This window comes from Ailuropoda melanoleuca, chromosome 5, assembly GCF_002007445.2.
Source record: "Ailuropoda melanoleuca isolate Jingjing chromosome 5, ASM200744v2, whole genome shotgun sequence".
Classification (NCBI taxonomy): Eukaryota; Metazoa; Chordata; class Mammalia; order Carnivora; family Ursidae; genus Ailuropoda; species Ailuropoda melanoleuca.
The window spans coordinates 68668009-68690530 of NC_048222.1; the positions used below are offsets into that span (position 1 = coordinate 68668009).

Sequence of the window (22522 nt, forward strand, 5' to 3'; positions counted from 1 at the left end):
GTGCTGTTTAAGCTGCCTTCAGTTCTCTCAATTGTGATAGTTTGCAGGTAGCATGAGGGGTAGCACACTACTACCCCTTTCATAGGACTGGGCCTTTATATCCCAACTTTTGATATCAAAGATCTGAATGAAGACATTTCATGCATTTCCTTAATACTTTTTAGTGCAGTTATAAAGCTGATATTCATTAATTAGGTGATGCTGACCAATAATCAATCTTAAAAATCCTTTAATTATTTTAACTTTTTACATTTATATAATATTCCAGTATGGTTTGAGAAGAGCACTGTTTGGCTAGCGGTCAGCACTCTTTTTTCTCAGAAGTGCTAAAATGAGTAACTAAAAGATGATCTACCATGAAAAATTGTCAAATAGATCAGTGTTTCATCATAATTAGCCTAACCCTGTGCAGGCCATCAGCAGGTTAACCTTGAAATAATTCTGAAAAGTACAGTCTCTGCCTTGAAACTTCAGTGTTATTGCTGGGGTGTGTCTGTGTGTGTGTGTGCATGTGAGAGCACGCATGTGCGTGTGTGCATGTACACGTGTCTGTGTGTTTATCGAGGGCAAAGCATTGTTAAGAATTTGACTGGTCTTCAGTGTTTGCTTCTCCTTTGTGCAATTCCATATGTTTATGCGGCAGCATTCTGCTAGAGTTTTAAACCTAGTGACTCTGTAGTTGTAACAACACTTCAGGCAATAATATGCAGATCAGAGCTAATTGGAATTTTTCCCTTGAATTTTTCTCTCTTTTAGAGAGAGGGGGAAAAATTAACTTGGTTTAGAAATCAGTTTCCTGCCAGATTTGCTAAGGGCAAAGATTTAGAGGATTTTATTGTTGATGTTGCTGCTAATTTTATTTGTTTATTGAGGAGGCAGTGCATTCACCTGGTTCAGAATTCAAAATGTTCAAAATGTTTCTGGGGACCCCAGGTGGTAGTGAAGTTGGACAGAAGCTGTGGGTAACCTGGGGACCTACCGCTTGCATTGCAATTGGTATGTTAAAGGTGGGGGGAGGCAGTCTTTTAGGACTGAGCCATTAACCTGTGGGATCTGATGTTAACTCCAGACAGCTAGTGTCAGAATTGAGTTAAACTGTAGGACACTGGTATTGCAGAATTGCTCATTGTGGGGAAAAAAACCCTCATACATCTGGCATCAGAAGTACTGTGGGTGTGATAGTTGTGGGTGTGAGAGTGAAGGAGAAACACAGGAGGAACTGGGCTTTTCCTAATACAATGATTATTATTATTTTTAATCTAGGCTTTTATTTTTACTTTTGATGAAAGGAACACATAACTCAATGTTAAGTCTTTGACCTGATAATGATGCCACTGATTTATTTGGTGAGCTTATGAAAATCACAGCACTCACTTCATCTTTAAAGCTGGCACCATGACTTCATTCTTTTCCAGGATTGTCACCAGACTTCATGTAAAAATGAGACAACTCCTGTTTGTTTAGTAATCTGTGTGGCATTTATTAATGAGCGCATATAAACATAGATTCTCTTGCTATCCCTGCCTGACTCCTAGCAAAATATTTCTTAATTTGAAACCAAGCATCTTAAAGACTGTTCCTCCTAAATTTCCATTTTTGGTATAGTCAGTGAAATTGTTTCTGTCATATTCCAGATTAGCACTAAGAAAAAAATAAAATTTAAAATAGAGCTGATGACCTTCTATTCTTAACCTTTTATGTGGTGATGCTGAAAAGCACTGAATTTTATGATATTTCTATATCTCTTTAAAAGGTTGATGTATTCTGGAATGCCTTTACTAGACAGTAAGCTCCGTGATGTGCAGGTGATGTCTGCCTGTATATTGCTTAATCTAGAATGCATATAGAAACTCAATGAGTAATTTACGGAGTTAAAAAAAAATGTTGGGATTTGTCTGTTGCTGATTTTTAGACATTTTACTTTGGTAAGTACTTTTTTCCCCCCTTTCTTTAAATTTTCTTAAATAATTACATATTGTTAAGGTCATTGTACTGGTTGGTCCTGGACCTCTTTGTCTTCATATCCATTCTTTGCCCACTCTAGGCATTACTTGGTATACCAAGGGAGCTCAGTTTCCTTTGGGGGTGGTGGGGGGCTTAGATTCCCCTGTTCCTTTTATCTGGCTTTCCCTTGGATTTGGGCTGTGCAAGCCGCTGGGGAGATTGATCGTGAAAAGGAAGGGGAAAACCCTGACTCTTTCTTCTCTTCCTGGGTGGAGTATCTGCTGTGGCTGGCTTGCCTCTTGCTTCAATTCCTATTGGACACGATCACTGAGGTTCCAGCTGCTGCCGGACTTCTTGGTTCCTGGGCTCTAAAGAAGTCCTTTTTCCCTTCAGCTTAGGGACAGTAAGTGCTTTCTGTTACTGCTGGTCCTCGGTTACCTTATTATGCTTTCTTTGCCTTCTCAGTCCTGTCATCTGTGTAATCAATTCCCTGTACATTTCTTTAAATTCTTAGAGTGGTTTCTGTTTTTCTAGTTGGGCTTTGACTGATATAGTCACTAAAGACCTAATCTTGTGTAACTTTAATATTGCTAAATAATTAATAAAATAGCCATCCTTTACATTTATTAATAACTATAGGATCCCTTAAAAGGACTGAATTCTTCTCATGCACTTTTTGGTGACTGAATAGAAGACACTATACTGGGTGCTGCGTGGTGGCTAAAAGAATCAAATAGAACTTAGAACATACATATAAAATAACTTAGGTAAAGGGCTTCAAGAAATGTAGAGAGTAAGAGATATAAAGGGTTTAAGGGAGGGAGGGATCATTTCTGATCAGAGGAATGAGGTGTGGCTTCACGAATTGTAAAGAATGAGTAGGATTGTACTTGGTGGAGATTGGGGCCAGAGGCAGGATAAAAAATTGCAAATGGAAAGTTGAGTAAGACCAAAGGTTGGGAGATGGAAATTAGCGTATTCAGCCTAATTAGTAGATACTATGTAAAGGATTAATGAAAATAAATGTAGATTAGATAGAAATTTATTTGGCAGAATACAAAGGGGTTGATTTGGGGAAGATAAACCTGTTAGTTGGGTCAGTTTGAGGGAGAAGAAATTAGAGGTGGAGAGAGCAGTGGAGGACCCACTGATGTTTTTAGGGAGAGCTGCGAGGATCTGAACTGGGAGTACTATGGTGAAATGACTAATTTACCCTATTAATGACTAGGGTCTTTTTATCTCAATGCCTATGCGCTCCAAGCAAGCACCCACAGAGAGTGGGAAGTCTAAAGTTACTTGTCTGTTTTGAGGCTGGGTGAAATTAGTGACAAAAATAGAGAAATGAAGTAAAGGAGGTTAATTAAGCAACCAATATTTGTATTGCCTTTTATGAATATTTATTTGAGTGCTATCTTTTATGTTCTTTTAGTTGCCTCACACAACCCTGAACTAGATATTATCATTTGTATTTCATGAAGAAACTATACTTATCAGAGTTAGATGTGTACAAAATTCTGTTTTTGGGTGTGCTGTGGAGCTGAGCATTTTAATTCAGGTCTTCCCTTTTCCTGTTTTTCTTTTTTTAATAATTCACTTTATTAACTTCCTTGGTTACATTGAATATCATGTATTCTTTTCACTATAAATCAGTTTTCTGTAGTAATCATGGCAAATTTAATTTTGTACATATTTTTAAGGGAAACATCTTAGAACATAATTATTATTTATAATTGAGGTAAAGATAAGGGATTTTCTTTTGTTTTGTTTTTTGAAAGACACCCATACTTTAAGAGATTATGAAGCTAGATACATTTTCTCATGATTGTCATTCTTGAACTGGATCATGTTTCTGTATGTTAGTAGGAGTAAGACTGAACTGGAAAATGGCGTACCAGATTTTTTCCATAGTGGTGCCACCAATATGGTCTGTGAACTTTAGGTACTAAACACACTATGTTCCCCTCTGAGTCTACATTCCTTTCTAGCCATTGCACCATGTCTTCTTAACAAGCCTTTTTGGAATATTGATTTTTACTTATTTTCTTTCTCATTGCCCATTTTATTATCCTGCTTCAGTTTGATTTCCATCAACATCACTTTATTAAAATTTCTCTTGTTAAGGTCAGTAACAACCAAGTCAGATGGACACATTTTATTCTGTTTTGGCTTTTTTTTTTTTCCATTACCCCTAATATTTCCTTTCCTTGACCTCTTTGTGATACTTAGAACTGTGGGCTTTCCTTCTTTTTAACACCTTTTTGACCTTGACTTCTGTGATATTCCTCCCTTCTAGTTTCCCATCTGTCTCTCTGTCCTTAGTTTTCTTTCAAGACCCTTTCTCTGCCCACTTTATAAATGTTATGGTTCCTCACAGCTTCATTCTTCATCTTCTTTAGTCTACACTTCTTTGCTCTTTGGTCTCTTCTTATGGCTTCAGCTACCACTGATGTACACATTTATATCACCCAATTATACTTGTTTTCTGAGGTCCATACCCAACTGTCAACTGAACAGTTCCCACTGAATGACTAAAGGCACTTAAGACTCAATGCCCGAAATAGTACTCATAATATTCCTCCCCAAATGTGTGTATTTCTTATAAAATCAAAGCCGTTGCTCTCCATCGAGTGACCAAGCCAAATTTTGAGAGCATTCTGGATTCCTTTCCCAGCTACATGCCAGTAAAACCTGTTGGTTTTTTCTTATGTCACAGATCTGCCATTCCTTGTTATCATCATAACCACTACCTTAGTTTAGGCCTTCATCATATTTTTACTTAGATTTCTTTTAGGATTTCCTGAGTAAATGTTCTGCTTCTAACTTTATGCTTTTCTGATCAGTACTCCCATGTAATTTTTTTTTAAATGTAAGTCTAACGATACAACAATGTTAATATCCTTAACATTGCATGCTTATCGATTGGAAGAATTCATGTTGTTAAAATATTCATAGACATCCTATGAAATGGGAGAAAAATATTTGCAAATCACATATATGATAAGTGGTTAATATCCAAAATATATAAGGAACTCATAAAACTCAATAGCATAAAACAACCCAATTAAAAAATGGCCTGAATAGACATTTTTCCAAAGAAGGCATACAAATGGCCAACAAGTATGTGAAAGGGTGCTCAAAATCACTAATTATCAGGGAAGTGCAAGTCAGAACCACAATAGGATATCACTTAGGATGCCTATTATCAAAAAGACAAGAGATAACAAATGCTGACAAGGATATGGAGAAAAGGGAACCCTTATGCACTTTTGGTGGGGATATAAACTGATAAAGCCACTGTTGAAAACAGTATGGAGGTGTCTCAAATTAAAAATAGAAATACAATATGGTCCACTAATCTCGCTTCTGAGTATATAGCCGAAGGAAATGAAATTAGTATCTCAAAGAGATATCTCTACTCTCTTGTTCATTGCAACATTTGTAGTAGCCAAGGTATGGAAATAGCCTAAGTGTCCACTGACAGATGAATGATAAAATTGTGTGTGTGTGTACACATATAATATATACATATGCATATATAGGATATACATATAGAATATAAATATATAGGATTATATATAGGGTGAAATATTATTCAGCCTTAAAAGAAAGAGGAAATCTTGCCATTTGCAACATTGATGAACTGGGAAGGCATTATACTAAGTGAAATAAGCCAGACAGAGAAAGACCAATACCTCATGGTATCACTTACATGTTAAGCTAAAAGAACAAAAAAAAAGTTGAAGTCGTAGAGTGGAAAGGTGGTTGCCAGGGCTGGGGGATGTGGGAAGTAGAGAGAGGTTAGTAAAAGGGTATAAACTTTTAAGTTGTAGAGTGAATAAGGTTCTGAGGATCTAATGTATAACATGTTACCATTGCTGATAATACTGTATTGTATCATTGAAATTTGCTTTGAGAGTAGAATTTAAATGTTCTAGAAAAAATAAAAAGGAAATATGTGAGGTGACGGATGTGTTCATTAACTTGATAGTAAGAATTCTGAATTCTCTCAAAATGTATGTGTATATCAAATCACCACATTGCACGTTTTGAATAGCTTACAATTTCATTTGTCAATTATAACTCAATAAAGCTGGAATAATTTTTAAATCATATAAAAATAATTCTCATTTATATGAGTTGCATTTTCAAAGTTATCTCAAATGAATCAAAGACAATTTCCTTAGAAGCTTAAAAAATAAGTATAGAAAGCAGCTTCTAAACAGATTAGATACTTTCTGCCAAGCTGTTGCTTAGAATTGAATACTTCTTGATTGTTGTTTTATTCTCCCAACAAGGATTAACAATTAAATCTTTTGTTTATTTATCTTGTTATTGGTGTTAAAGAGTTTCACAGAAGTCACCTTATCATTTTAGCAAGAAGAATATTCTTGGGAAACTCAATTGAAAAAACAACTAGAGTTCTAGATTTCTGTTCAGCTTTATATTTAGGTTGAATTTGGTCTGGGGTGAACAGCAAACTGTTTCTGCATTGAGGTTGGAACTCACTATGTAGCAAACAGCTAATTTATTCAAAACTGGGAGTGTCATACTGTGGAGAGTCAAAAGTAAAATAATACGCTAGCTTTAAACAAATAAATGACAAATGATTATGATTTTCCCCAGTTTCTTTGTCATTTAATTTTCAGCCTTAATAACTTTTTCCCTGTTTAACTGAGAAAGCTCACAAAGGGAGACAGTAATCCTATGGATTAGTGACCTAATGCTCTGTCATGAGCTCACTGTTTAACTGAAGAGCCCCAGACAGTGATCATTTTCCATTTCAGGAATGTCTTCTATTGATGATGCTAAGAAAAACAAAAGCCTTTTTAACAAGTCAAACAAAACTTTTAGTCGGAATATGTATCCTTTGAAATCATACCATTTGAAAATTCTCAATGTTACTTTCAGAATTTCTTCATATAAAATAGTACTCATTTCTCTGGTTATTTTTTTTTAACCTGGACTTGTGTAATTCTACTCAAGTGAGGAATTGGAAGTTTAAGGAAAAGCATCTAGTGCTTTACTGGCCATATTAATTTCTTGTTTAGTTATCCAAGCCCTAGAACATCATTGGCATTCACAAATGTTCCTTATTTAATAATGTCATGTTGCCAGAAGTCCAAATATCACCACTCAGAGCTCTAATGCAAGCGCGCTTCTTTAATGAATGGTTCATATTAAAAATGTTAGAATGCTTTTCAGATGAAAAACACTTTAAATTCAGCAGATCATTTTTTTCTCAACAGGCAGGAACTCATTAACAGAATAATACTGGTAACTGAAGCATTTTTCAAAGAAAATAATTTCCCTGATAAATGCAAGCTGCATATCTTCTTATCTTTAGAATAAGTAGGTCTAGTTTTCATTTGTAAAAAAAAAAAAAAAAAAGACAGCTTGTTTTCAGTTTATCTTGTTGTCTTTGAACCAACTTCTTCGTATGGGGACAAGTGAATATTGAGTGAAAGAATCTAATTTGGATCTGGATTTCTACCATGAAACCCTCCTTATAAACTTATTACCACTAATACCAGATCGCTGAATGCCTTCACCATTCCAACCTCTGTGTTGGGTGCCTTTTAGTTGTGATATGGTAGAGCTTCACGTATCAATGAGAAAATCAGATCTGGTACCTTTCATGGTAGAAGTTCCTTTCCATCCTTGTGTGTCAGTATTGATACTTTGGGGTGCTGATTGTAAGAGTAGGTATTAATAAGGCTTTAGGACTATGGGCAGGTCCATGTTCATATTTCTTTTGGTGATTAGAGTAGGACTAATGGCATATTAGGCCCTTATTAATTGGTTGTTTAATTATAGAAGATTGAACCATATAATCAGATACCAAATGAAGATAGGCAATTAGGATTATGTCAGGTGGCAGATAAGTTTTATAATATATTTTATTTTTAGAGTCAGAGTTGTTTCTTTGAAGAAAAATATTTGGTGGATTTTGTACAAATGGTATATTAAGGAAGATGTGGGAAGACAGTAGTAGGAGCAGTTATCTGTTTCCCTATAGTCAAGAAGTGCAAAGAATCCGTATTTCTGACTGTTCAGTACTTGGAATATAATTTTTTTAAATGTATTTCCTAATGTCATTCCTCTCAGATATGAATTCCTTCTTTTGTAGTTTATTATACTTTGTATAGACTTCTGTCACTTATTTTATTTAAAATATCCATTCTCCTGCATCCCTCATGGGATTTTAATTTCTTAAGGTCAGCAACCGTGCTATTTTCAGATGTGTTTTCCCCTTCCTAATATAGGATTGGTCACACAGTAGGGTTTTATTTATTAATGTTTAATAAATGTATGAGTAATTTTGCCTGCCATTATATCCACACATGGGATAAAAGATGAATACACATATGGATAGATGTATTTTAATAATATTTCCGCTGATTGAAAAGGTGATACACATGGTATAAAAATATTTGAGAAGGTATAAAGTTATAAATAAAATAGAAACATGAAATACTATTTAGAAATAAGCACTATTATAATTTGGTCAATTTCTGCTCTTTTTTCCATGCCTATGGATATTTCAAAAAAAATCCATATTTTTTAATATACAACCTGTGGAAGTTTATTTCACTGAATCTTATGTCATAAATAGTTCCTTATATTACGTATCCTTTGAAAATATTTTTTAATGACTGCTTTTTTTCACTCTTCTAAACATATCATGGTTTATTCAACCATCCTATTATTTGGGATTTTAGGATTTTCAGATTTCTGCTCCAATAACATGAAGAATGTAAATAAGATGAATATCTTTATAAATAAACTTTTGTGCAAAGTTAGTTTTTTTTATAGACTAAATTTCTGGAAGTAAATATGAAATTGCTGGGTCTAATAGAATATACATAATAAGGCTTCTTGATACATATTGCAAAATCGGTTTTCAGAAAGGATGCACTAGTAACAACTTCATCTGTGGTGCATGAGTTTACGCAACTCTCCATATTCTGATCTTTGAGAGTCAATCAAATTTTAATCAAATTACACCCACACACGTATATATTTGTTTGACAAAAAAATGATTCTAGCTTGTATTTTCTTTGTTCTTCTGAAAGTTGAAATTAGTCATTGGTATTTATTCTCTTAAAAATACCTAGTAATATCTTTTCTCATTTTTACTGTTGGGTGTTAACCTGTTCCTTATTAGTTGAAAGACAAAGACATTAACCCTTTGTCATATATGTTACAAAATGGTATTTTTATTTTTATTTGTTGCCTTAGTTTTGTTTTGGATAATTGTTGAAGTATAGAAGTATTGTAATTTTATTTAATCATCTTCATTCAATTACAAATGTTTATTGAATATTCAGTGTTGTCCCAGGTACTTTTCTGGAGCTGAGGATATAGGGAAACAGGACTAAGTGATTGGATTTTGGAAGTTTTTGGAAGATGGAGCTAATAGAACTATTGCTTGATTGGATGTAGGTCATAAGGGAAAGAGAAATCATGAATGACTCTAAGATTTTTAGCCTGAACAATAGTATATGTGCAATGTCATTTCCTAAGATGAGGAGCCATATGGAAGGACCTCTATGTGCAAGGGGTATATGTGCCTGAGTCAAGAGTTTTGTTTTGAATCTATTCTTTTGAGATACTTAGTAGATAATCTGATAGGCATTAGAGCAGACATTTGGATTCTGGACCTCGGAGAAGCAGGAGTTATTAACTTACAGATTGTATTTAGAACCATACAACCAGATGAAATCACTGGGGAATGAATATAGCTAGAGAAGGGAAGAGAGCCAAGGACTGAACTCCAGGCACTTTAATTTTTAGAGATAATGAAGAGGACAAAGAGCCAGTAAGGGAGAATGAGAAATAGCCATTAAGGTAGAAGAAGAATTCAAGTAAGGTAATGACAGAGAATTGACTGTTGAATTTGGAAAACCTAGTGATCACTGACTAACATGGTAAGAGAGGTTTTAATAGACTGGTGAGAACTCAAGTTGCCTGGAGTGGGTTTAAAAGAGAATGGATGATGAGGAAATGGAGAAAAACATATAAGCTCATTTGAAGAGTCTTACTTTAATAGAGAGAAATAATGATACCTGCAAGAGGACATGAGTTTTTGGCAGCTTTCACAGCATATTTTACAATGATGAACATGAACCAGGAGTAAAAATTGATGCTGTGGGGAAACAAAAACAAGGTTAGTCCTTCAGCTGTCTAGATGGATTGGGATCTCACGCAAGGGGATGCTTAGAAGCACTTAGGGCTTAGGAGACCATTTTCATAGGAGGAGTTAGAATCTACAGGTACAGATACCCATAGGTTGATAGAGTTGCTGATCCTAGATCTTTCAGGCTTGTATGTTCTTTCTTTTCTAAATGTTTAGAATGTTTTCTCAAGAGCAGGGAAAAAATACACTTATGTATTCTGGATGGTTATGCTTAATTAAAAACACAATACAGTTTGTTTCAAAAGGATAGACATGCTGAAGGTCAAACTGCAATCCTCTGCCTTAAGAGCACAGCACAGATTTGTAAAATGTAATTGCAAAAAAGTCTAAGAAGCTCACTAATATCTCCCAACTTAAAAAGACAAGGATTAGTCATGCACTCACAGGTTCAGACATATTCTGAAGGTGCTATAATTAAAACAATGTGGTGCTGACCCAGACATAGTCAAATCAGTGAAACAACAGAATGTACACAGAAGACTTAAACGTGTATAGGAATGTGGTTTATGATAAAGCTGACAGTGAAAATTGGTGGAGAAGATTCTCTACATAAAAAATGATACTGAACAATTTGCTGACTCCTTAGAATGGTAGAAATTTTGACCTTTGGTATGTCCTCCACGTTGCTAACTTGTTTTTGTTGAGGCCTGTCTACCAACCATACCTGTGTTCTTTCTTACATACATAATACCACATGCTGGTAATAATGAAGCTGTGTTTGTACCAGTTTGTGATTATGTGTTTGCTTTTGCAAATGTCCCCTCTATTGTTATGTCTGGCCATATTGGTCAGATAGCTGCCTGGACTCACTTCTCAGCTTGTGTCTCACATTGACAAAGATTGGGGGGAAAGGGTGTTCTAGGCAACAAATGGCCTTGTGATGTGTGTTTAGCTAATCGGCTTGTAGCTGACTTTGTAAATATCTTTTAGCATTTTATATTTACAAAACAAAGACGATGATGATAGTCTACCTTAGAGCATTGTTGAAAGCAGTAACTAATATAAATGTTTAACGGTATTATGCACTGCTATTTTTAGTACTCAGTGATGCCATTGCTGACTTGACTATTTCCTGAGTTGAACTAACACATCTATCATTGACAGTGATGATGTTCTAAGCTGAATAGTGTCCACTTGTGTCTGAGAGCTCCTGTGGCTCAGCAATATGCCCGGCTATGGAGGGTCCAGTCTTTGTCTCTAACTTATTACTGACACTATTATTTTTTTATTTTTATCTTCTCTGCCTTTGTTCGTCTAGATGACAAGAATGTAATTTAGGGGCGCCTGGGTGGCACAGCGGTTTAGCGTCTGCCTTCGGCTCAGGGCGTGATCCCGGTGTTACGGGATCGAGCCCCACATCAGGCTCCTCTGCTGTGAGCCTGATTCTTCCTCTCCCACTCCCCCACTTGTGTTCCCTCTCTCGCTGGCTCTATCTCTGTTGAATAAATAAATAAAATATTTAAAAAAAAAAATGTAATTTAATATGTGTCCACTCTCAAATTTCTATGAATTGTGTTGATTTTAGCGATAGATATTCATTGTTTGATTCGTCATTTATTTTACTGAGGATCTGAGATTCATTTTTTGAAGAATTTGGCAATGGTACATGTTAAATATTTCATTCTTGCTTTCATCAAACGTGACTGCAGCTTTCCCCACAGTGGTCATAACTAACTTATTAATTAGAGAATACAGTGGTTTTGTTGAACCTTTGTACAGCATGTGACACTGTTTATAAGCAAGAGCACAGGTATGGTTGGCAGACAGGCCTCAGTGTGAAGCCTGCTAATTCTGTTGAGCAGCTTTGTCAACTTGAATGGGATGATCCTATTTTTTCACATATAAAATCAGTTTAATAGTATTTTGGATTGCTATAAGGAATAAACACGACAAGGTATACAAATTACTGAGTACAAATTTTGGTATATACTAGGCACTTGGTAATATCTTTCCTTTTCATCAGAATGGTATTTGTGCACGTACCATTACTGTGTGTTTGCTGTGTCTCTTATTATCATGACCACTCTTTTCCAGTGTCTTCACTGAAGTCTCTTTCATACATTTACATTTACAGTCCTTATATATTACTGTACCCTCACGATCTTACACTGAGCCCTCTTCTCACCTCTGTGTCCTGCTTCTTGGGTTTCTTGTTTGCTCCTGCAGCTTTAAGTTCCCTTACATGCTGATAACACCCACCTCTTTTTCTATACTCTCTTGAGCACCAGAGTATTCAATATACCTAACAGTCTTTTCTACTTTGGATACCTAGCAAGCAAACTGAGAAAACATATAATGAGAAAACTGAGCATGCAAACTGAGAAAACAAAGCTAAATAAACTCAGTATTTTGTTTAAGACATGTAGTTCCTAGCTAGTAGTCACTTGGTCCCACCCTCTAGGTATGCTTCTGGTCTCTGTGCTGATGGTTCCCAAGTTTTATTAATTTTGTCTTTAAATTGTTTTCGGAATTTAGCTTCTTATCTCCATCCTTGAAATCTTTCAGACTAAGCCCTTCTTTTTGTCTACTCTCTAGTTTACCCTTAACACTGTCACAGTCTTGTCTTTCTATTTGTAAATATGATCATATCTGACTTCTTAAAATCCTTAGCATGATCCAAGAGAAATGAAAATATATAGTCACAAAAAGACATATAGGAAAATTCATAGCAGCTTTATTCACAAGAACCACCAAACTAGAAGCAAATCAAATATTCATCAACAAAAGAATGGATAAACAGATGCGGTATATCCATACAATGGATTAAAATGGAATACAAAGGAATGAGCTATGGATACACACAGCATGGATCAATCTCAAAATCATACTGAGTGAAAGAAGCTAGAAACAAAAGGGTATGTATTGTATCATACTATATAGATAACATTTGAGAAAATGCAAACTAATGGATAATGACATAAAACAGATTGGTAGTTGCCTGAAGCCAGGAGTGAAGGGAGGATTGGGCTGCAGAGACACACAAGGTATCATTTGGGTAAAATCAAAATGATTTGTACCTTGATTGTGGTGGTAGTTTCACTAGAATATACATTTATTAAAACTCAATGAATTGTGTACGTTAAATGGATACAGTTTATTATATGTAAATTGTGCCTCAGTAGAGTAATTAAAAATTTGTATGGGGAAGGGCTCTTCATTCCTTTCAGGTTGCAGGCCACATTCCTGAACAGTGTGATCCCAAACTGCCTTTTCTAGCCTTTTTTCCTTCCATTTCTTTTTTTTTTCCCTTCCATTTCTTAATGCATGCTTTCCACTACGCTACTCCATACTATTGTTGACCATCCCTTATGTGTCAAGCCCCTTATTTTGTTGCTTAAGTAAATAACTAAAGAACAATGACAGTTAGCATTATTGTTGGAAAGGGTTACATGACTGGTTAAGCTTGGCAGTATTACTTTGGTGAGCACTGTGGTATATAGTTCTCCAGGCCAGAAACTTGGTTTTGATGATGTACCAAGAAGTTATCAGTCTCTCTAGACTGCTAAAGGCTGCTCAGTGGTCATAGAATCGTATCATAGGAAGGTGGTTTGAATGTGGCCAGATTTATGGATCCCAGATAGTGTGTTAGTTATTTTCTCTAACACATTCATTTTTCCTTTCCCTTATGGCACTGGGTGATTGATTTGGCTCTGTCTTCATGCAGCCTCAGTTTATCTTTGATTCTAATAGTCATTTTCTCTTTGTTTCTTAGTTGACACCTCCACTGCTATTATTTTACTACTATTGTTAATTTAGTAACTTTTTTCCCCAGGAGGTATAGGTTATAGGTCAGGGCCTGAGCTTATTTTTACCTTTTTTATGGAGTAGATTGACCCTGTTAGATCTTTATCTTTTAGAGGTCTATTTTGCCTTTCTTTGAAGTTAATACTATGTTCTAAATGGTTAAGGATTCAACAGAAGTCTTACTTAACCTTTGGTTTATTCAGGACTCATTATGTTGGAAAAGTTTGTTGTAACTGGACTGTAGAGTTGAGTGTTAGGGGTTATATATTGGTTGTGGTTCTCTAGAGAAACAGGAAAATAAGGATATATAAAGATGTACAGAAAGAGATTTATTATGAGAGATTATCGTCTGGTTATGGAGGCTGAGAAGTCCTATGATCTGCCATTTGCAAGCTCAGGGCCCCAGAAAGCTGGTGGTATGGTTCCAGTCCAAACCCAAAAGTCTAAGAACCAGGGCAGCCAATTATAGAAATTTCAGTGCTAGTTCTAAGGCCGAAGAACCAGGAGTGCCAGTGTCTGAGGGCGGGAGAAGGTGGATATCCTAGCTCAAGGAGAGGGTAAATTCATCCTTCCTCTACCTTTTAGTTCTACTCAGGCCTTCTGTGGATTGGATGACGCCCACCTCAATGGTTAGGGTTATCTTCTTTATTCAGTTTACCAATTCAAATTATAAAAATCTCTTCCAGAAAAATCCTGTCAGAAATAATATTTTACCAGCCCGCTCAAGTTGACAAGTAAAATTAACCATCACAGGTTAGTAGGCTAGTGTTGAGGAGAGATAATGAGCAAGAAGTTAATGCCCAGGAATGAAGGGTTTTGTCTGTCGAGTTAGGCCTTCATCTCACTGTAGTAATAGTAGTGGTGGTGGTGGTAGTAGTCAGTAGTAGTAATAGTAGAAGTAGTAACAGAAGTAGTTACAGAAGTAGCAGTAATAATGAAGAAGATTATGATAATGACAGAAGAAAATATTTACTGAGTACTTAGTAGGTGCTGGACACTGTTATTTATCAGGATTATTTTACTTAGTCTTCACAGTAACCCTAGAAAATAGGAACTATTATTATCCTCATTGTGAATAAGGAAACTGAAACACAGAAATTTGTGTAACTTGTTCAAAATCACAGAGCTAGTAGGTGGTAGGACTGGATTTTTAATGGGGGTAGTAGTAATCATGGTTGTTGAACAAGTCATTAGTTAGATCTATAGTTAGATTATAATCTCCCAGATGAATAACTCGACTGTCCTCCAATCAGCTCTGTATTGCACTGTGGTTGTTAACTTTCCTCAGATCAGAGTAGGCAGATATAAATGGTGGGTTCATAACGTTTGACCTCAATTGTTTATTCTAGTTATTTTGTACATTTTTCAGCAGCAAAACCAAACTGAGTCTTTAGCTTTATCCCTGTTTCCTTCAAGGGAAGAGACTTTACACAACTGGACACAATTGTGTGCGTGTGTGTGTGTGTGTGTGTGTAATGGAATATTATGATGGAATATTATTCAGTCGTTAAAAAAGAATGAAATCTTGGGGTGCCTGGGTGGCGCAGTCGTTAAGTGTCTGCCTTCGGCTCAGGGCGTGATCCCAGGGTTCTGGGATCGAGTCCCGCATCAGGCTTCTCTGCTGGGAGCCTGCTTCTTCCTCTCCCACTCCCCCAGCCTGTGTTCCCTCTCTCGCTGGCTGTCTCTCTCTGTCAAAATAAATAAACAAAATCTTTAAAAAAAAAAAAAAAAAATGAAATCTTGACGTTTACAATAACACGGATGGACGTAGAGGGTATAATTCTAAGTAAAATGAGCCAGTCAGAGAAAGACAAATACCACATGATTTCACTCATATGGAGAATTTAAGAAACAAAACAAGTGAACAAAGGAGAAAAAAAAAAAGGCAAACCCCAAACAGACTCTTAACTATAGGGAACAAACAGACTGTTACCAGAGGGGAGGTGAGGAAAGGGGGAGATAGGTGAAATAGGTGAAGGGGGTTAAGAGTACACTTATCTTGACAAGCACCAGGTGATGTACGAAAGTGTTGAATCACTATATTGTACACCTGAAACTAATATTACACTTTATTACACTGTATGTTAATGATACTGGAATTAAAATTTTTAAAAATTTTTTTGAAAGATTCTCACATAAATAAAGGTAATGATTTGGATTTAGACCTAGTTTGGAGGAATAGTCCAAATTCAATTTGGTGTATAATTCTAGAGCTGATTAGTTAGGTATTACCAAATAGAAAACAAAAGAGATAGAAATGGTAGAGAATTCCAGAGAAAAAATGTAGACCAAGAAGAATTAAATAATAATTATTTAGGGTGATGAGCATTAAATGAGAATCATAGAAGGATAGTACATTTTAAATGGATAATAAATGCCAATTTTTATTTTAACAATGTCTTGACTTAAAGTTAACTTGAAGTTAAAAGAGAAAAGCACCAGTGGCTCTTGTCTTTATTTTCTTGATGTATAGAGAAATACATACATACATACATACACACACACAGACACACACACATATATAATATTCAGTACTCGACATTTTCTTACAGCAGAACTTATAAACTACTATATAGTATAGGAATATAACTAATTTTTATCTTTCAATGACACTGTTCACTGCTCTGATCTGTGCATTTATTCAGGAACACGATGCCTTGAACTTTTCTAATGAATACGATGACTTTTGTGAAAAGAAAATGACTAGGAAATGAAGAGGAAGGTTATAAGCAAATGCTCTCACAGATTTGCTAAACTAGGGAAGTTAAGGAAATAGCTTTTTTCCTGTCATCTTGATCTAATAGGATCATTTTATTTTGGGGATGTTTGGGCAGATACTTCTTTATCATTTTGGAGGGGACATTTTAAATTGGCTTTATCTCCAAAGACATGAGAGATTCCTGTTGTGCGTTTTGTTGTTTATTTATTATGGCATCCTATTAGGACACACTCGGTTATTTCAGTATGTCTTGAAATATTATATTACATTTGTTTTTATGTGAGACACTATTGCTTTTCTTTGTAGTTTGCCAAGTATGGAAAGGGTATTAATAATGAAGTCATCTCTCTCAAGTAGTTTTTTCTATACTCCATAGACTGGGATGGATTTTCTTTATGCTTATTCAGGGAATTTCTATTCAGTTTGTTATTAGTAATTATTCCCCAGTCACTTTCTTCATATCTGTTTTCTAGATAACAGTTCCAAAGTATATACCTGTATTGTATATTATTCTTCCCTAAGTGTACTATCTTACACTTCTTTACATTAAATCTCATCTTACACTTGTCCTTCTAAATCCCCAAGTTCTCCATATCCATCCATGTACTTGATTGATCTTCTCTTCTTTATTTTTTTTAATCTATCCTAGCTTTGTATCATTTGCAAACTAATCGCATTTGAATTTACATCTCCTCCATCACTAGTGAGCACACTGGGTAGACTAGTCCTCTTCCCTATGAGACTCTGCTGGATATAGTGCTGGGTATTGTCAGTTGTAACTCTATTGATAATGATTCATTGCTTCCTTCTCATCATGGAATTTTTTATCCACTGTGCTATACTGTTATCCAGGTAATGACTCTATATCTCTGCTTCCTGGATGCTCCTGTTAATCACCTTTTCTGAGATACAAATAAAAATCATTTGTCCCCTTTTCTACTTACGCCATTGCTTTTTTTTTTTAAGTTACTCAGTCTGAGAAAATATTGTCCCTAAATAGAAATTTCTCAAAAATTTCGACTGAACACCATTGAATCTTTAAAAATATGTTAAGTGAGAAAACATTTGAAAGTACCATCTAAGTGTTTGCCTTCTCCACAGAAAATAGTCTCTAGTTATTTAGATTTTAAGTAAAAAGAATAGTTATTTTTCTCACAGCTGAAAGTATGACTTAAGTCTATGTATTTATTTTTTCTGAATGTGGATTGCATTTTCATAAATTATTCTGCCTCAAGATGGTTTTCTAGATGAGACACAGTTCTTTAATAATTTCCAGAGCATGATGCAAATCACATGTTTATTCATTTTTGAAGTTATTTTTTTTCTTTTATTTTCAGGAAAAAGAAGAAGTAGAGGGGATATCAGTAGGTGCTATACTTTCCGACTATCAGCGTGTTCGAGTAGAAAATGTGTAAGAGAACATTAATTTGTCCTATATTTTATTTTATTTTATTTTAAATTTGCCCTATATTTTAAAATTACATGTGTTTTAAGAATGGGAATAAATTAAAAATATAATTGTATCCAAATAATAAATAGAATGTATATTCTACATGCCTCATGGAACTAACTACCTATATTACCTAAGTAATGGAAGTTGTACTTTTACTTTTTTTCTATTCTGATATCACACATGGAGAAAACTCCAACTTACTTACCATAAGGAAAAATAATTTATTTATAACAAAAAATCAAGACAAAGAATTTTAAAGTCAAAAGTATGTTTTTAGTGTTTCCTTATTTGAATCAGTGTACCTTTTTAACCCCCTTTAACTCATCATCATTGGTAATAAAAATCAGGAGCTAATAAAAGCAATGCAGTGATATTTTTTAAATTAATTAATTTATTTTAGAGAACAAGAGAGAGAAAGGGAGGAGGGAGAGGGAGAGAGAAACCCAAGCGGACTCCTCACAGAGCACAGAGCCCGATGCAGGGCTTGATCTCAGGACCCTGAGATCAGACCTGAGCTGAAACCAAGAGTCAGGTGCTTAACCTACTGCATCACCCAGACGCCCCAGGAATACAGTGATATATTTAAAAAAAAAAACAAAACAAAACTTATTAAGGAATCTTTCCTTCTTTGGTCTTTAGAATTCAGTTCTTGGCCAAAAATATTCATGTGATTAAAATACTTTTATAACAAAGCCATTGAACTTTCAAGTACTTTTTAGATTATTGTTCTCTTCATCTTCCTCACCCTCCAGAGGGTGTAGCACTGGTAAAACATTGTATCTCCAAATACCAAAACAATCAATTCCATCGATCTACTCAAAAACTATAAAGTCTGATGATAATATTATTTAATGTTGGCTTGGCAAAACATCGCCTGTATTTTTCACTTTTATTTTATTTGGATAAATAAAATACTGTCTAGACACTTTATATATAATTATACTAGCAAAAAGGAAAATGTGGACTCCAGTATTAACCTTGAGCACGGTTTGACCTAGAAATAAGTAATTTGGCCATTCAAAAGGATAAATGGAAATCAGATAAGGGTCGTATTTGTGTAATACTTTTATATTTTTAACAAAGAAATGTTCATATTGACTATCACATCAAATACTTACATATTAATTGGCTTGAAAACTTGTTTTTTTATTGCATTTATTTTACCTCTAATTCTAGTGAATTTAAGGCAGTTAAAAATCCAGAAGTTTTAGGGGCATCTAGCTGTCTCAGTCAGAAGAGCATGCGACTCTTGATCTCTTAGGGACATGAGTTTGAGACCCACGTTGGATGTGGAAATTACTAAAAATAAATAAATAAAAGTAAAACTTTTTTTTAAAATCCAAAATTTTTTACATAAATGAAGGAAATATAGGACAAAGCATAATTAAATTAAATGAAGGGCAATATGATGATCTCATATTTTGGGGGTATCAGTATCTCTGGAGAAGAGAGAGTGGAGGTAGAAGTGGGGGGAGGTCATATGTGTAGTTTGAAAAAGATTTCCTTACATTCTGCTCGCCTACATTTGAGAATGACTGATCTACAGATGGAGATGGATTGCATATCCCTTAAACCATATGTTAAAAATACTATTTTCATCGAGTTTTAGGTCATATTCTCTGAGAATTATTTAGTTTATAAATCTGTGTTTTTTAATAAGTTCAAGCCCACATGGTTTAATAGGTAGCCAAACTGTAGATGGGGCTGACATTTATTTATGAAAGTTAAAAGCCAAATGAAAATGTGCTCCTGATTAGGAGGCTGCCTTATATCTATATGAGAGACGGTTCCAGAGCATACCCATAGATAAGATTTTTCTTAAAACTGTCTCAGGTGCACTCTAACACATGGTTAAAATACTCAGATTTTATAGCATAAAGCATATCTCCAATAATTTTATCCTTGAAATTTTTAAAGCAGTGTTACTGGGAGTCCATTGGTTTACAAACTCAGTTTTGAATTAGGCTGTCTTCAATTTGTAGTTTGTATTGCATCAGTGTATTTTCAAGATATAAAGTATTTAATAAATGTCACAAGCTCAAATTCAATAGTGACTTACAGAGGAAATGTGTTTGAGCCATATGATATTTTGAACTGTTAAAGAATTTAAATACGCAGAAAAGCTTGACTTAAGTGTAGAAATAGTCAAAAGATTATGGCTATCAAAGCAAAAACCAAGAATTTTACAATAAAGATAGGAAGAGCATAAGGTTTTTTCAATTAAAAAATCTTAGCTAAGGGGCGCCTGGGTGGCTCAGTCATTAAGCATCTGCCTTCGGCTCAGGGCATGATCCCAGCGTTCTGGGATCGAGCCCCACGTCGGGCTCCTCCACTAGGAGCCTGCTTCTTCCTCTCCCACTCCCTCTGCTTGTGCTTCCTCTCTCACTGGCTGTCTCTCTCTCTGTGGAATGAATAAATAAAATCTTTAAAAAAAAAAAATCTTAGCTAAAAAAGATAGACCAGTTTGATTGGTAGGCATTAAATGCTGGTGGGAAGACAGCTAGAATTATAATGCTTTTGTTACATGGTGACTTTCAGTTTTATTATTTTTGTATTTATTAACTGCCTCAACGTCACTATGGATGCTCTGGGACATTTTACAATGGGAAAGTGTGTAAAACAGAGGGTAGTAGGAAGATTTTGGTGTCTTTGAAAGTCAGGGTATATATACATGGGGAAAAAAGGGTGATATTTTTAAGGCCATGTATGAGTAAATGACCAAATATGTGGTATGTATACTAAGTATTGGGGTTTTCTGAGAGAAAGATCATTGTGGGCTTGAGTAGTCAGCCAGGCAAACTTACAGATGCTGGGTTTTAGAGCTATGTTTTTAATTTGAAATCTGATCTCAGCCACTACTCTGACTTGGGCAAATCACTTGGCTTTGACTGCCATTTATTGAATATCTATATTATCCAGGCATTGTACTATTTTTTTTTTATGTATGCTACTTTTAATCAATTATAGTCCTGCTTGAGAAAGTGACATTTAAGCAAAGGTGTGAAACAAGTGAAGAAGGTAGGAAGCATGGCTAGTATATTAGACAAGAGTGAGCAGGCCAGTGGTGGTGGGTTGGAGTGAAGGGAAAGTAGTAGGAGATTAGCTCTGAGAGCTAACCAGAGTGAGATACGTGTAGGTCTACTGCAAGGACTTTTACAAGGAGTGATGGGAAGAATTTGAGCCAAGGAATCCCATGATCCATTTTATGTCTTAAAAGGATCACACTGGCTGCTGCATTGAAAACTGATTTTAAAAGGACAAGGATAGAAGCAGGGAAAGAAGTTAAGGAGATATTGACATGGAAGATAAGGATGGCTCAGACCTGTGTGTTAACAGTGGTACTGGTAAGGAATGATCACATTCTGTGTTATTGTAAATTGAATGAGAAATGTGAAGAGGAAAAAAAGGAGTAAAGGATGACTTCGCTTTCTAATTTCTTAATCTTCTCAAGAACTTTGAAAGGAAATATTTTTATTCCTATTTATGAACTAGGAAACTAAAGACCTAGAGTTTAGTTGACCTGTCAAAGTCATGCAGCTAGTGAGTGCCAGAGGAGGTTTCAAATCCAGATTTGTCTTGACTCCAAAACCTATATTCTTTCTATTGCACTGTAATGTAAAATATGTGATATAATGCCTAGAGCATATTTGGTGCTCAATATATTGTACTTTTTGTTCTATTATTATTTTTCACTTGAAGTCAAATTCTTTTTAAAAATGTCAAAGTTAGTAGAGAAGAATAGTTCATGTAACCATAGGTATTGTAAACTTAATATATGATCATTTTATTAGGATAAATTGATTTGTCTGTTTTGCATATGCTTCACAATTTTGATACCCAAGAAAGTTCTAAGAACAAGAATAATCATCCATCGGCATTTGGAAGCTTTTTAGCATAGATTTCTAAACTTAGAGTCTTACTAAAATTAATATTTCTAATCTGCCTGGAGATTTCATTTTTATCTGTTTATGCATAGCCTGTGGAAATTAAATATGTTTATGTTGTATATATAAACTTCATTATGCAAAACATGTTTTTTAAAGCATTTTAAATGCTAAAATCCTTGAGAGAAGCATTATGTTTAAAATCAAAGTAATTGCTGTGGATCCAAGTATAAAACATCAAGATATCATCTGATTTTTTTCTTTTTATTTTATAGGTGTAAAAGGCTTAATCTCCAGCCTTTAGCTTACCTTTGGCAGAGAAACCAGGAAGATTTGCTCCGAGAGATGATATCATCTAACATTCAAGCAATCATCATCAAAGTAGCAGCTTTGGGTATGTAGCCAAACTTTCAAGGGAGCTGTCTGTTACTACACAGATAATCTGTGTTCACTAATAAGCAGTTACAACAGAAAAGGAGGAATAATTTGGAATGTAAGAATGTGGAGTCACAACTGAACAAATTGAGTAGGGGGAGGTTTAAAATGGGCTTTTGACCATTTACCAAAGTGATCACAAGTGA

At 35.0% G+C, this 22522-nt stretch overlaps 1 protein-coding gene across 5 annotated transcripts in view; it reads left to right on the forward strand.

The window, feature by feature from the left end:
* The window catches only part of DPH6 (diphthamine biosynthesis 6), a 317109-nt gene that overhangs the window by 82872 nt on the left and 211715 nt on the right, over positions 1 to 22522 (forward strand). For all 5 annotated transcript variants that reach the window (XR_004625731.1, XR_004625730.1, XR_004625732.1 and 2 more), the window contains exons 4-5: positions 17942 to 18015; positions 22217 to 22335. Coding sequence is in view for 2 of the 5 variants with exons in the window: in XM_011223160.3 (XP_011221462.1) it covers positions 17942 to 18015; positions 22217 to 22335 (193 nt within the window). In the remaining 3 variants the exon portion in view is untranslated. The remainder of the gene's footprint in view (positions 1 to 17941; positions 18016 to 22216; positions 22336 to 22522) is intronic.